The 14,620-nt window shown below is 47.7% G+C and overlaps 1 protein-coding gene across 1 annotated transcript in view; it reads left to right on the top strand.

Annotated features, from left to right (window-relative positions):
• The window catches only part of SYNE1 (spectrin repeat containing nuclear envelope protein 1), a 2,319,318-nt gene that overhangs the window by 639,701 nt on the left and 1,664,997 nt on the right, over positions 1–14,620 (top strand). Inside the window, exons 26-27 of the mRNA XM_086926873.1 lie at positions 273–431; positions 11,640–11,848. Coding sequence (XP_086782999.1) covers positions 273–431; positions 11,640–11,848 — 368 coding nt within the window. The remainder of the gene's footprint in view (positions 1–272; positions 432–11,639; positions 11,849–14,620) is intronic.

The raw sequence follows: 14,620 nt of genomic DNA on the forward strand, positions 1-14,620 counted from the left end.
GTGTTTGATGGTTGCAATTGTTGTGATATGGCTACAATAATAAATCATAAATTGAATAGTACAGATGACATTCAGCAAAGCTTGTTTTGTATTATTTGAACACTAGTGCCTTCCTTTCAACCACAACATACCCAAAAAAATCAACCATGTGATGGGACTGATCATTTAAATTCTGTTGGGTGTTCATTAACCTGTGTTGAAAGCTGTTGCAATTATAAAATTTTCGTAAGCATCAACATTTTCAAAATTTTCCTGATTTGTTTCTTACATAGGATTTTCAGACAGAAGCACCATACCATCTGCTTCATCTTAAAATTGAGCTGGAGAAAACTAGACTTCTGGCCACTGTTGAAGACTGCAGATCAGAGTTGGCTCGAGAGAACAGTTTGGTGTCCAGTGAGGGCAGTGAAAAAGTTCTCAGAGAGCACAGGGTTTGTATGCAATGAGTACACCATTCACTATGCTTGGGAACATTAAGTAAAGCATTCCACTGGGTCCTCATACATGGGTTTTATAAGCTTAAGTCTATGTATTTTTACCAAGAATTGTATAAGCTGATGTAGTGCAGAATAATGCAGTTAAGTGGACATATGCATTTACTAGATCTCTGAAGAAAGTTGTATGTTTTCTATAACATTTGTTGTGGGACGTGATGTCTTATTGAATAATAATATGCTGGAGAAACTGTCCTTAACATACAGCCAGATTCATAATCGTCCCGTTTTGCGAGTCCTTAATAGCGATTATTAAGGAATCGCTATTAAGTACTTGCAAAACGGGATTCATGTAGGAATCGCTAAATAAATTGCGATTCCTACAGCTTCCTTATTTGCGATTAGCAAATTGCTAATCGCAAATAAGGAATAACTCCCCATTCATTCCTATGGGCCCATAGGAATGAATGGGAAGTTATTCCTTATTTGCGATTACCAATTTGCTAATCGCAAATAAGGATGCGATTTCAAGGGTGCCAGGGGTGTCCAAAGGACACCCTGTAGCACCCCTGAAATGTAATCTATATTGGTGTTGCGCACACACATGTAAAGGACATGTGTGTGTGTAACATGCAACTTAGAAAAATGCATTTAAATGCATTTTTCTAAGTATTCGCTATTTACCACGAGGTTTGACCTCGCGGTAAATAGCGGCCCAAAATTGCGAATTCGCAATTTTAAAATGGTTCATGAATTGCATTTAAGGAATCTCAAATAGAGATTCCTTAAATGCAATTCCTCGCAAATGTGCGAATTCTTTAATAACGAATTTTGCATTTGGGATGATGAATCCCAAATGCAAAAATTGCACTCGCAAAGGGCCAGATTCTCAGAATCTGGCCCTTTGCGAGCCCATTTTTCGTTGATGAATCTAGCTGATAATTAGTTACTCCTGTCCTGAAGAAGAATTAGCCAGAAAGTAGTCTTGCTGCTTACAGCATACTTCCATTCTCCTGGATTTCATACGAGAACCATATTATTTTACCTAAAGAAATGTTAGAAGCATGACTGAGTGATTGCATAGTGAATAGTATTATATCCTAACATTTCCTGGCATACTGAGGAAATAGGTGGAAGGCTGACTAACCATTCAGTGGACACCTGAAATTGCAGGTTTGCTGTGGAACAAACTGAGAGCAGCAGACTGTTCCACAAATTGGCAGCTTTTAGAGAAAATGCATAGCTGCTCTTTCGAACACTGTGAGCTTTTGGGACTTCAGCAGAGACATAGAAGAGCAGCAACCACTATCAAAAGGAAAATCAGTAGCATATTTATTGCTCAGATAGTATAGTACTAGTATTAGTACTAACGCCTTACCAGAGGAGGTATAAATGTGGCGCAATGTGGAGAAATACCTTTATTTCTCCTTGTTTTTCCTCTTCCTATGTGTGCAGCATTCTGCAACACACATAGAAGGAGGAAAACACAATCAATGATTGTTTTTGTGCAGGAAAGTGTCCCTTCCTGCACAAATACAACCATTCAATCAAATCAGGCATGCTTGCACTATCATGCAAGGGTGCCTGCGTTGAAGCTAGGCACCCTATTGTGCGCCAGTGCTGGGGAAAGCAGAGGGATGCGTCGTATTGTTGTAAATGCGACACATACCTGCATTTTCCTAATGATGCAGCTCTTTGCTGCAAGATGGCTTGCAGCATTGCTCTGCATCATTATTTTGTAAAAATATCCATTAGTGTAGGCAGCAGAAGAAAGTTTGGGCCAAAGTCGTAAGAAGAAGGGAATTCTAGATTTTGGAGGTGTGGGGAGGTAAACTTAATTGGAAAGAAATAGCAACCTGCTCAGATCAAGTAGTACTAATAGTCTGGAGACAATTGAAAATCGGGTCATTTGTGTAATTGCGCCAACGTGTTGGACCACTTGAAAGTAGGGGAACATGCTTAGAGAATTAATAATGGCATCTACCTCCTATCCATAGTGGCAGTCAGTTAATATATTGAAATCATATAAGCTGTAATGAGGCAGGAATTACTTGTGGTTAAAGGAGCAACAATATTGACCAAAACATAGAGGTGTGGCCAGCTGTGTAGCAAAATCAGAGCCGCCAGGTAGAGTATTGAGGAGATGTTTCAGCTGAGATGAATGGAAGCTCAGCAATGCCACATGATGAGATTTCAATTACTGAGGCATTGTAATATTGAGGAAGGATAAAGGCAGACTCACTTCAATACCTGAGGTACAATTGTTGCAGAAGATTTTAATCCTTTCTGGCACCACAGACGCTATGTCAGATCCTGAGCAGTTTCTAAGCCAAGTGTGTGTGGCTGCAACTGTGGTTTCTTGATTGTTTATAATAGGCTGTGAACTGGTAGGACATGTCTCACACTGGAACATATAGATATGCATGACAGATATTTTCAGTGCAGATGTAGTAATATTGGAATTTTAGGGTTGGATAATACAGGAGTTCAGAAGAATATTGTGTGATAATAGGGCCTTCCTTTAATCGATAAAACAAAGAGACGTAAGGTGGTTTACATACCAGAGCTTTGCTGAGCAGAGTTTCCGGAAACATATGACAGTGTCCCAGAAAGGATTGCTTGAAGTGCACCTTGGGCACATTAGCTCCTATTGATATGCAGGTCCATGTGATCTTCAGCATCCGCAAATGAGGGGGCGCTTCTTTGATTTGTAACTGTGCTAGTTTTTCATGTTTGTAAGTTTTTAGTAAGCAAATCACTTTGAGTAAACTATATCAAATATGCTATAGGTTGGTGTAGCCAATCACTGATTCATTTTGCTGGTTTGCCTTGAACATATGTAATGAAATGTATAAGGAATGTATAGGTGACAGCTCTTCAATGTTAACTGTAATACTAATTCATAAATATGCCACCTGGATTTAATATTGCTCATTTCCATATTGCAAAGATTCTTGATCTATTCGGCATCTACTGCATCTACTACCCCTTAATGTGCTCTCTTTTTTACAATCTGAGTAGCTTTTACTGAGCTTGGTAAATTTCAGTGTAGAAACATCTCATAATTGTCTATTGCCACAAGCAGGGCATATTCCTGTTGCCAGGTGCTATCTTCTGCTTGTACCAGTGGTACATTCTGAATAATTAATGTGAAAGCAATGTGGGAAATCTTAGTAAGGTTCAATGTACACTAGATGCATTTTTACTAAGCAAATGGAGCACCCTGGTGAAACATTTGGCTAGTGAAAATTCTGCAGAATTCTTTAAAGTGTTCTGAATAAAGTTTATCATAAATATTACTACTGATGTAGAATAGAATTTGGTGTATCTGATGATAGAAACATTCTATGAATTCATTGAGCCAGAAAGATAAATATTGAAACAATACTGATGACAGACTCCCGGCTGCGGGACAGTTTTCGGCCGCACTGTTTTCTGTTGCGTGGTGTTTGAGTGATAGGTGTAATGTAAGTGACACTACCTCGGGGGCGTGGCTAGCAGCCGATGGGGACGGACGCAGCCTAGAGAGGCTCCCGACCCTCAGCCCGTTTATCCTGATTGTATCCGGAACCAGGCGTGGGATCCCCGTAAAACTCGGGTCGATCCCACGACTACTGTCAGTGCCTGCTCAGGTCGAGTGGCGAGCTGGCGGAACACCCGTAAGGAGCGGAACGAGCCGTAGACAGTGCCCAGGTCGGAGGTGTGCAAAATGGCGGCCTGAGAATCGTCGGCAGCTACCGACGGACAGCGGATCTCTTCCAGTGCCCAGCTGACCAGTGATCCCAGCCCTCCGAACGAACGGGCGAAGATCTCCACCCGCCTTGGCACTCCGGTGGGTCCGGACTTCGGATGCAGCAGTGAGGGGCTCAGGCGGCCTAGCGGAGCCCCCAGCCCAGAGCGACCTAAATTTACACCCCGGCTTCGGGGCCTGCGGCCCTGACGGCGTAGCCCCACCGAGTGAGCGAGCAGCAGGAAAGGAGCCGCGAGTGCAGGGGACACTGGCGGCGGAACCCGCGACACCAGCGGGGGTTTGCTGCAAGACTGATAATTGGCGGACACCGCGACGATCGGCGGCTGCTGGTGGCTCCGGCCCTGAGGCCCAGTGACCCAGAGGTGAGGGAGCAGCTGAGAAAACACGCGGGGATTGCCTGGGGACCCGCCTGGCCTTCTCGGGGACAGTTGGTGGGAAGACTGGACATCATCTGCGGGGCCCTGCTTGGCTGGGAGCTGCACTGTGTGCCCCGGAGCTGGGACCATTCGCCCTGCAGATACACCCTGGTCCCTGAGGCGGCCGGAGCGGTGGCCGGGTGACGAGAACTGAGCATAGGGTGTGGGGAGCATGGACAAACGGGGACCCCACCTCACCCACGAACGTTGTGCCCAGACCCCGACTACGAGACCTCCTGCCGGCGGGGGGGGGGGACATCGGACTGTGCGCCCGGCAGAACAGCGGGGGTAAACTACAAAGACCCACGCAAACGCTTCAAGCTGCTGGTGACGCCACCGGTGTGGAGCCCCCGCACTGCCCGGAGTGAAACCCAGAGGATTGGCAGCAGAGGGGAAGGGCTGCCCGCCCCGGAGACGGTAGCTAGACTCCCCCTCCATGCGCACAGGAATACAGTCGGGGGTCCAGTGCAGCAACCACTGTGTCATACGACCGAGGTGTGAAACCACCTGGAGGTGGGGTGTCCAAAATAGGTGATCGAGACCCCCGAGCCGAGCAGGGAGAAGGATCCGGACGCAGTTAGGCCTCATCGCTGAAAAGAGCACCCACAGAAACCCCTGCTGCCTCCCTGAGAGGTGAACGCACTGCTGTTGCGGCAAGATCCCGGGGACCCGACGGGCACCGCCGGAGGGGGGGCGCCGGCATCCACGAAACAAGAAACGCTGCCACCTAGTCAACGCGCACATCCCTGCGGAGCGCGAGCTGGCCGCCTGCTGAGAGAACGGCTGCCAACGCCTACCTCGGTGAGACCAGTGGATCCTGCAGGGGCGAAATGGGGAAGCCGCGAGGACCGAAGGGAGAAGGGGGCCCGTCCACGGAGCCACCGGAGAACACTCAGCAGCCCCCGTCGGAGTTGCAGCTGATGCAGGACGGGATCCTCGACGCCATCGCAGCCACAAAAGACGCCTTACACCGGGACATCGCCCAGGTATCAACAGGGCTGGGGCTCCTGAGAGCTGACCATGGGAAACTGGCAGACAGGGTCAAGGAGGCAGAAATCACTCTGAAGGACATCGTGCCGGAACATAGAGCAACGAAAGGGAAACTTGCTGAAGCACTGGACCGCATATAAGCACTGGAGAGACGGGCGGAAGACGTCGAAAATCGCAGTCGGCGGAATAATGTGCGCCTAGTAGGCCTTCCGGAGAAAAAGGAGGGGGCGGACATGATAGGTTTCCTGGACGACTGGCTGAGAACAGTGGGGGCCCCGGAGGGCCTGTCCCCCTTCTTCACCATAGAGCGGGCGCACCGAGTCCCGGCCAGGCCCCCAAAGCCGGGTCTGCCCCCTCGCCCAGTGGTGATCAAACTGCTACATTACAAGGACAGAGACTGGTTGCTACAGCGAGCGAGAGAAGTGGGTCCCTTCCAAGTCGACAATAAAAATGTCACACTGTTCCCGGATTACACCTTTGAAACTCAAAAACTACGTGCCTCATTCCTGTCCCTTAAAAAAGAACTACGCACGGAGGGTCTGCAATACTCGCTTTTATTCCCGGCCAAACTCCAAATAATAGTGGATGAGAAGGCTTTATTCTTCACGACATCAGCAGAGGCGTGGGCCTGGTGGGACACTTACAAAGCTGGGACGGACGAGGCCCGCTTCAGAGCCGAGAGCGAACTCCAACAGCGCCCAGCTAGACAATCCAAGAGACTCCGGAGGTATAGACGAGAATCGAAAAAAACGACGGAATCTCGGAGAGGAGAGGAAAGCGGCACTGCAAGCAGTGAAGGAGGTTTCTGGCACAACATCGGCGCCACTGGAGAGGGAATCTGACTCAGAGGAGCAGTGAACGGGCTCGGAGACTGAATTGTCGGAGGTGGGCAGCGCAAAAGGTTTCGAAGGTCACGTCACAAACGGCAGAGGAAATCTTCGGCTGCTGAATATGGAACATAAGGGTCTGGCAATGACGAACATGGCTGCTGCGGCGCGCACGAACAATTGAGCAGGAGGCTGTAAGACTGAACTACGTGAGTCTTGATGTACACTACAGGGCGAGGGAACGGAGTAGGCAACTGACCATAGTAGTAGCTAGCACACGTACCCAGAGGCCCATAAGGTCACCGTAGTACAGACTGCGGAGTAGGAAGATTTGAGAGCTCGTTGCTCTCTGGTTTGGATGGGGATAACTCTTTCGCAGTTAGGTCCTGTTCTGGGGAGGGGGGGGCCCAGAGAGGTTGGGGTGCCTCAGGGCGTGGCAGGAGGGGAGGGGGGAAGAACTGGGCTGAGGGGAAATAAGGCTCAGGGAAGGGGTTTTGAAGTTTTGTTGGGGATGAGCGGGGTTGGTGTCAAACCTGTAGTCTGGTCACAAAAGGAGATGAACTGGATCCAAATGCAGCGGGACAATGGATAATGGGGGATCTCTAAAATGTGTGTCCTGGAATGTGCGGGGGCTGAATTCGATGGCAAAGAGATACAAAATACACTCCTACCTGGTCCGCAGGGGGGGTTCATATAGCCTTTTTACAAGAAACCCATCTAACCAAAAAGGAAGGTATAGCTTTGCAAAGGAGAGGAGGGGTCACCTGTTCTACACCTCATACTCAGCGTTCGCTAGGGGAGTGCTGATTTGGGTTCGAGCGGGAGTTCCCTTCCAGGTCACTAGCCACTCGGTAGATCCGGATGGGAGATTTGTAGCGGTCGAGGGCTTACTCAGAGGTCGCCATATAGCACTCTGCAGCACTTATGCACCAAACGTAGAGCAGGCGGCATATTTTACTAGACTATCCGGGATATTGGCTACCTATTTCACAGGGCCGGTACTGATGGGAGGAGACTTCAACTCAATCGAGGACACCACGTTGGATAGGTCGCACCCACCACTGCACACATCCCCTATACACCGTCTAGCGAAACATAGAACAGACTGGTAAGGGCAGTGGGGCCTGACAGATATATGGCGACTACAACACCCAACTGAGAGGGACTATTCCTTCTACTCCAGCTTACATGACCTCCATGTCCGCTTAGATGCTTTCCTGTGCTCCCAACCGGTACTGCCGATGGTAGCCCGGACTGAATATCTAGCACGCACGATATCGGATCACAATCCCTTGCTCCTAACACTAGATTGGATGAACGTAATTACGCAGATCCCGACGTGGCGGCTTCGGCCTGACACGTTGGATGACCCACCGTTCCGTGCAGCATTAGAGGACAGGATCTCCCAATACTTTGCGGAGAATGAAGGCACTGCTTCCTCCAGAGCTACAGAATGGGACGCGCTCAAGATAGTGGTGAGGGGACACTGTATAGGGAAGTTTGCGGGCGCGAGGAGGACATTAATAGACGATTTGGATAAAGCATAGCGGAAACTGAGAGTGGCAGAAAAAGAACGGCCTAACCACCCCGAACTCCAGGAAAGGGTACGAACAGCACGGGAGGCGGTAGCGGTGGAGGTGGAACGCCTCCGTAGCTTTGATTACAAAACGTACCTGACTAAAACACTAGCTGAGGGGGACAAAACGGGGACTCTCCTGGCCTGGCTGGCCAGCCCTTGCAGGGGCAATACCCCGATCCTGTCCCTAAAGGGATCCAATGGCGAAGTTTATAACACTCAACCGGACATATTAAATTGTTTTAGGGCATATTATGAACGGCTATATGGGAGGGACTTGGGTAACCGACACGAGGCGATAGAGGCCTTGTTGGCCGAGGTGCAGCTACCTCACCTAGACCAGGAGCAAACTGATGCCATCGGAGGCCCGATCACCTTGACAGAAATCAGGGGAGCAATAAAAGGAATGGCGCGCAATAAAACGCCAGGAATGGACGGACTGCCCATCGAGTTTTATGGGAAATTTATAGATCTACTAGCCCCAAGACTCCAAATAATGTATACCGAAGCCAAAGCGAAGGGCGCGTTGCCCCAATCGATGCGCGAGGCGATCATGATCCCCCTCTTAAAACCTCGTCGGGAAAGCACTGACCCGGCTTCGTACCGACCGTTGTCAATGTTGACGACGGATTATAAAATCTTAAGCACAATCCTAGCCACTAGACTTGTAGCCCACATGCAAGGCCTGATCCGTAGAGACCAGTCCGGATTCATCCCTACCAGGAACACATCGCACAACATCCGCAGACTGCTCCGGTTAATAGCGGAACCTCCACCGACCGCGAGAGCCCCCATGGTATTAGCGATCGATATAGAGAAAGCCTTCGACAGCCTGGAGTGGAGCTACTTATATAAGGTGATGCAAAGTTTCGGCTTGGGCGAGGGTTACATACGATGGACGAAGATACTCTATGCATCAGTGGGTGCTAGAGTAAAAGTGGGAGCTCTGATATCGGATCGGTATGAGGTACACAGGGGCACTAGACAGGGATGTGCACTTTCCCCCCTATTGTTCGCTCTAGCGGTGGAGCCCTTAGCGGCACTGGCTAGAAGTGGTGAATACTACAGCGGTTTGGAGGTTGGAGGGGCCCGCCACTACATATCCCTATACGCAGACGACCTCCTGTTGTTTCTAGACAACGCTGAGGAGGCAGTGACGGGGGCGGAAGAGCTCCTACTGCGATTCAGGGAAGTCTCGGGTTTAAGGGTAAATTGGGCGAAATCTTGCCCCTTCCCCATCCGAAAAACGGAACGGTGTTCCCTGGTCCGTCCAAGACTACGCTGGGAGGCTGACTGCCTGCACTACCTCGGGGTATATGTCTATCATGAGCCCGCAGACCTATTGGATGGCAATATAGGCCGCTGTATCCGGGCGCTGCAAGGCAACATGTCCTTCTGGGCCACCCTCCCTTTATCCATGACAGGCCGAGTGTCATTGCTCAAAATGATAGCCCTACCACGTTTGTTATATTTCTTTAGGACCCTTCCCATGTGGATACCGGGAGCGATCTTTAAACGCCTAAAATCCCAGATAGTGTCCTTCCTGTGGGGAACAGGCAGGCGGAGAATAGCGCTGACGACTCTGACCCGCTCCAAAAACGAGGGGGGACTGGCAGTCCCTGACTTCGAGTTATATTACTTGGCAGCACAACTACAGTTCTTCACGCAGGAGGTAGCGAGAGTGTACCGGGGCCCTGAGCAGGAGAGGGACATTGGCACCCCCCGCCACGTACTGGCATATATAACCTTACAACAAAGGTTAGTACTTGGAGGGCTGTCCCAAGAAGAACGGACGATGAGATTATGTTGGAACCGCATGCAAAAGCGAGCCGGTCCTGAACACCCCTATGCGCCCGAAATCCCGATAGCCATGTTAACAGCACTATCACATGGTGGTGACTGGTCGAGACTCCAACTTTGGGAGGACGCTGGTCTGCAGATGGTGGGGGACCTCTTTGACGACGGAGTTCTAACACCCTACCAGACCCTACAGGAGCGCTACGACCTCCCCAGAGGAGACTATTTATTACACGCAGCCGTGGTGAGGGCTGTACAGGCTCACTGGAGGGAGGGACTGATGGAACCCAAGACAACATCAGCGTGCCAATACACGATGATGGCCGCGGGGACATTCAAGGCGATCACGTGCCTTTACTCCAGAATGCATACGGAGAATATGCAACCTCTTACGCGCCTCAAGACTCAATGGGAGGCTGATCTACAGAAAGAAATCCCAGACACAACGTGGCCCCAACTGGTTCAGAGGGCCAGGAAAAGCACCAGAAATGCCCGCTTCCAGTTAATACATCTATACATTATCCATAGGGCCTACCTCACCCCACTTAAAATAGCAACGTATTTCGGCGCGGAGGACGCAGCATGCCCCAGATGTGCGCGACTAAGTGCAGACCTCCTACATATGCTTAGGGACTGTCCCCATTTGCAGGACTACTGGAGGGAAGTGGGCGACACCCTGAATGAGGTGGCAGACAGGGAACTGCAATATGACGGCGCGGTTGCAATTTTACACTGGTTTCCGCACACACGCAAAAACAAACTATCAAGCAAATTCATTGACATGGGCTTACTTATTGCAAAGAGAGAACTGACTAAGGGGTGGAAATCAAAGGTGGCGCCGACACACAGAAGATGGCTGAATGAATTCCTGAAATGGGCTGCGGCGGAGAGTACAATTAGATACCAACTGGCCCGACGTAGATCAGATGAGAAAGCTCAGGAAGCAGCAATGGCGTGGGAGGTCCTGGTTCAGGCTCTCAGAGATAGTGCAGTGGGGAGTGAAGAGGAGAAAGAGGCTGTAGTACCAGAGACCCTGGGGGGAGCAGACCCGAGCCCGGCACCAACACAGGACACACGACCACATCAGTCGACTTAAAACTCCTGGTACTCCCATTGCAACCGGATCTCCCGACACCAGGCACGGGTACAGACACCAGGGGGGGAGAGGAGGGGGGGGGTGAAGGGTGAAGTGATTCTCGGTACCTATGGACGACACAGTAAACATCCCAGGGTTGTTGGGGTGGGGGGGGGGGGTGAAAAATTAAAAGCAGAGAGCGGTAGACCTCTAGAGATGACTGCACAGACCAACGGGGTTTGCAAGATGCTATTTATACGAGAAACGCCGCCCGGCCTCCGGGATGTGGGTTGTACGGCTGTGTACATGATAACCGGATGGAGTCTATGGACCGAAGGTCCCGCAACAAGGTAATGCAAATATGTTGTGATCCTTACATTGAACTCTGCAATAAAAATTGTTTTACAAAAAAAAATGTAAGTGACACTACCTCAACATGGTATCTGCTTAGAGTTGTACATTGGAATTGACACTTCAATGGTGCAGAGCAAACGCTGCACAGAATAGTAGGACTTGTGCAACTGCAAAGTCAGAATATTTCTGTAATACTTCATTGACAGGTAGAAAGCGGTATTAAGCGCCACTATGACTCAGTGTAAATGGGGTATGGCTCTGGGCTTCCCATTCTCCACTAGGTTCAGGCCGATTAGATGGCCACTTGCTCCTCTCCTAGAGCCTACTCACCCATTTCCATATTATTACAGTGCAAACAAGAAGCATTAAACTTAATGTTATACCTTATCACATTTTAACATTTCTTTATGTCATCTCAGTCTTTCTTCAGTGATAAGGGTCCCTATCATCTGTGTGAGAAACGTCTCCAGTTGATCGAAGAATTGTGCCTGAAACTTTCAGAGCGCGATCCAGTAAGGATGGCTCTGGAGAGCAGTAAAAGAACACTCAAGGAGCTAAAGGCACAAATTGACAGTCTCTGCCAGAAACTGATGGAGCACCCCGACAAATGGAAGGAATACAAGACCAGGTACTGGAAATATGCCATCGGCATACTGGGCAAAGGGAAACGTGGTAGAATGTGCCTCCTTGGGTTCATCACTTGAGCGCATGATTTGTACAATCTTGCAATACACAACATGAGGATAAGCATCCCTTGATTACTCATTTGAATTTACGTAATCTGCCATTTCACCTTGATGAACGAGAAGGTGGTTTATGGATAGGTTTTAACCATTCAGCTGTTCACATCATTAACCCTTGTGGGACAAGGACAAGTCAAACATGGAGCTTGAAATGTAATTATTTTTGTTGCAAGCAAGAAGGTTTAGTGTCATTAAAGGAGAGACAGTGGGGAAAACATGATATCTGTTTTGCTTCAATTTATTTCAAGTTACATTTTCTTCATCCACAACTTATTTGTGAGTACAGCTCAAGCGAGTTGTGAGAAAATGGTCAGTGAGTGCAGTTGTATAAGCCAGGAATATATGGGTATGAGAGGTAGCTCAAATAACATCAAAGCAAAACTAAGAAATGAAACGTCAACAGGGTTTCTCAAACGTTGTAATGTTGTAATCAGATGACTTTTAATTTCAAAATATCTAAATTTGTTTTGGTATGTCATTGATTTTTCTGACCTACTTGTTGACATCTTGGCTTTGAGAGTCTCTCCTACAAACAGATGAGGAGTACATGGTTTCACCCATCAAATGGCTGTAAAAAGTACACATGTATTGCTTATGTAGAGTAATATACACAAGTCGATATCTAGCTCTCTCGCTCAATATATATTCCAACAATCCCTTTCAAAGAAACGAAACGCATCAATCGGCTTTTCTTGAATGAAGGAGAGTGTGTTTTCAGTTGTGAGTGTCATTTCTATGAAGGGGATTGTTGGAATTTATAGATTAGAGTAGCCGTCTCTGTCAGCAGTACTCCCCCGCGCTCTGGAGTACAGTCTTTTTGGATTCATTACTATATATCATGCACGGCCCGTGACGGGCGTGCCACCGGGTGGTGACGTGGAGCGGGGGTGGGGCAGGGTGGGGGATTTTGTTAAATGTAGGAAATAGACGATTTAAGGTAAGTCCTGAAAAAAAAAAAATAATTTTGTTGCGCTCGCTGCATCGCCAAATGTGATGCAGCTCGCGCTACAAAAATTGTTTTTTTTTAAGGCACTTACCTTAAATTGTCCGTTTCCCGCATTTTACAACCCCCACCCGCCCCTCCCCCGCCCCAGGTCACCGCCCGGTGGCACGCCCGTTACGGGCCGTGCCTGCTATACATACATATATATATATATATATATATATATATATATATATATATATATATATATATATATATATATATATATATATGGCGGACAAGCTGGGCATTTTTATTGCACAATAAACGCACTGAATTCTTGGCACCAGATTGGGTTTTGCTCATCGTCATTCCTTTACCTGCAGCGGGTGGAAGCGCTTTCAGCGTGTGGCGAGAGTTCATTTTCATATATATATATATTTTTTTTTTTATTCTCGCGCTGCCAACGACCAAAGAAACGGAGGCACTCTTATAGGCGGGTGCAGTTCGCGGTCATGGTCAGACCGCTCTATATCACGCTCAAACTCCTTTCTTTCCTCCAAAGTTACTGCACACGCGGGGATGCTTTTCAAAATGCTTTAATCAAGTAGTCAGAAGAAACGCGTTTCGGCGTGACGCCTTCCTCGGTGTTCATAACACACCAAGGGAGGCACGTTTAAAAGCACTGGCTATTGCTTGTCAAGATAAAGAAAGGACAAACACCTACTATTAACATAGGTGCCATCTTAAAGTGTTAAATACACAGCTACATTTAATGCTGCATGCTATTTTATATTAAGCAAGATTGCAAACATTTTATACCCAATCATCAGGATTGTGTCTGGAGTACATGTCGTAAATACGATTACATTACCTCGTTCATGCTGATGCTCGACACAATTACGGTGTTATTGACAGATCTAATCAAGCCGTGTATCGGCCAATGTCCTTTCTCAAACTTATCGATTCACACCAAAAGCAGTGTTAATATATCGTTATCATGTGTTCAGAAATTCATTTAAAACACTGACTATTGCATATCAAGATAGAGAAAGGACAAACACCTATTGTTAACATAGGCGCCATCTTAAAGTGTTAAATACCCGCTATATTCAATACTACATGCTATTTTATATTTTTAAGCAATATTGAAAACATGTTATAACCAATCATCAGGATTGTATATGAAGTCCATATCGTAAATACGATTACATTACCCAGTTCATCCTAATGCATAACACAATTAAGCATGATTTATCAGATCTAATCAAGCCGTGTATCAGCCAATGTCCTTTCTCAAACTTTTCGATTCTCATCAAATGCAGTGTTAATTTCTCATTATAACATGTTCAGAAATTCATTAATTGCCATAAAGGCACAGTGAAGGTATTTACAAAAATGTTTGCAGCCGCATTTACAGAAAATGATTAATCACAACAGCCAATTTCATCACGTCATGGCCCAGGTTCTAATATTTACAAACATATATCCCAGGGTCCCCTCAGAGATAATTTTCATGATCCTAAGTGTACAGCTAACTCTTCCCCACTGTTCAATCCTCGTGGTTGTTTTTTCATAAGGTCTATTATGTACCGAGTCTCTAATCTGTGTAATTTTCTTAGCCGATTCCCTCCTCTGATGTTGACTGGGACAGAGTCTAGGCCATGGAATTGCAGCTTCGTCCTATCTTTTTGATGTACTTCTGAGAAATGACGTGCCACAGGGTATGCCACAT

This window comes from Lissotriton vulgaris, chromosome 6 (assembly GCF_964263255.1).
Source record: "Lissotriton vulgaris chromosome 6, aLisVul1.2, whole genome shotgun sequence".
Taxonomy (NCBI): Eukaryota; Metazoa; Chordata; class Amphibia; order Caudata; family Salamandridae; genus Lissotriton; species Lissotriton vulgaris.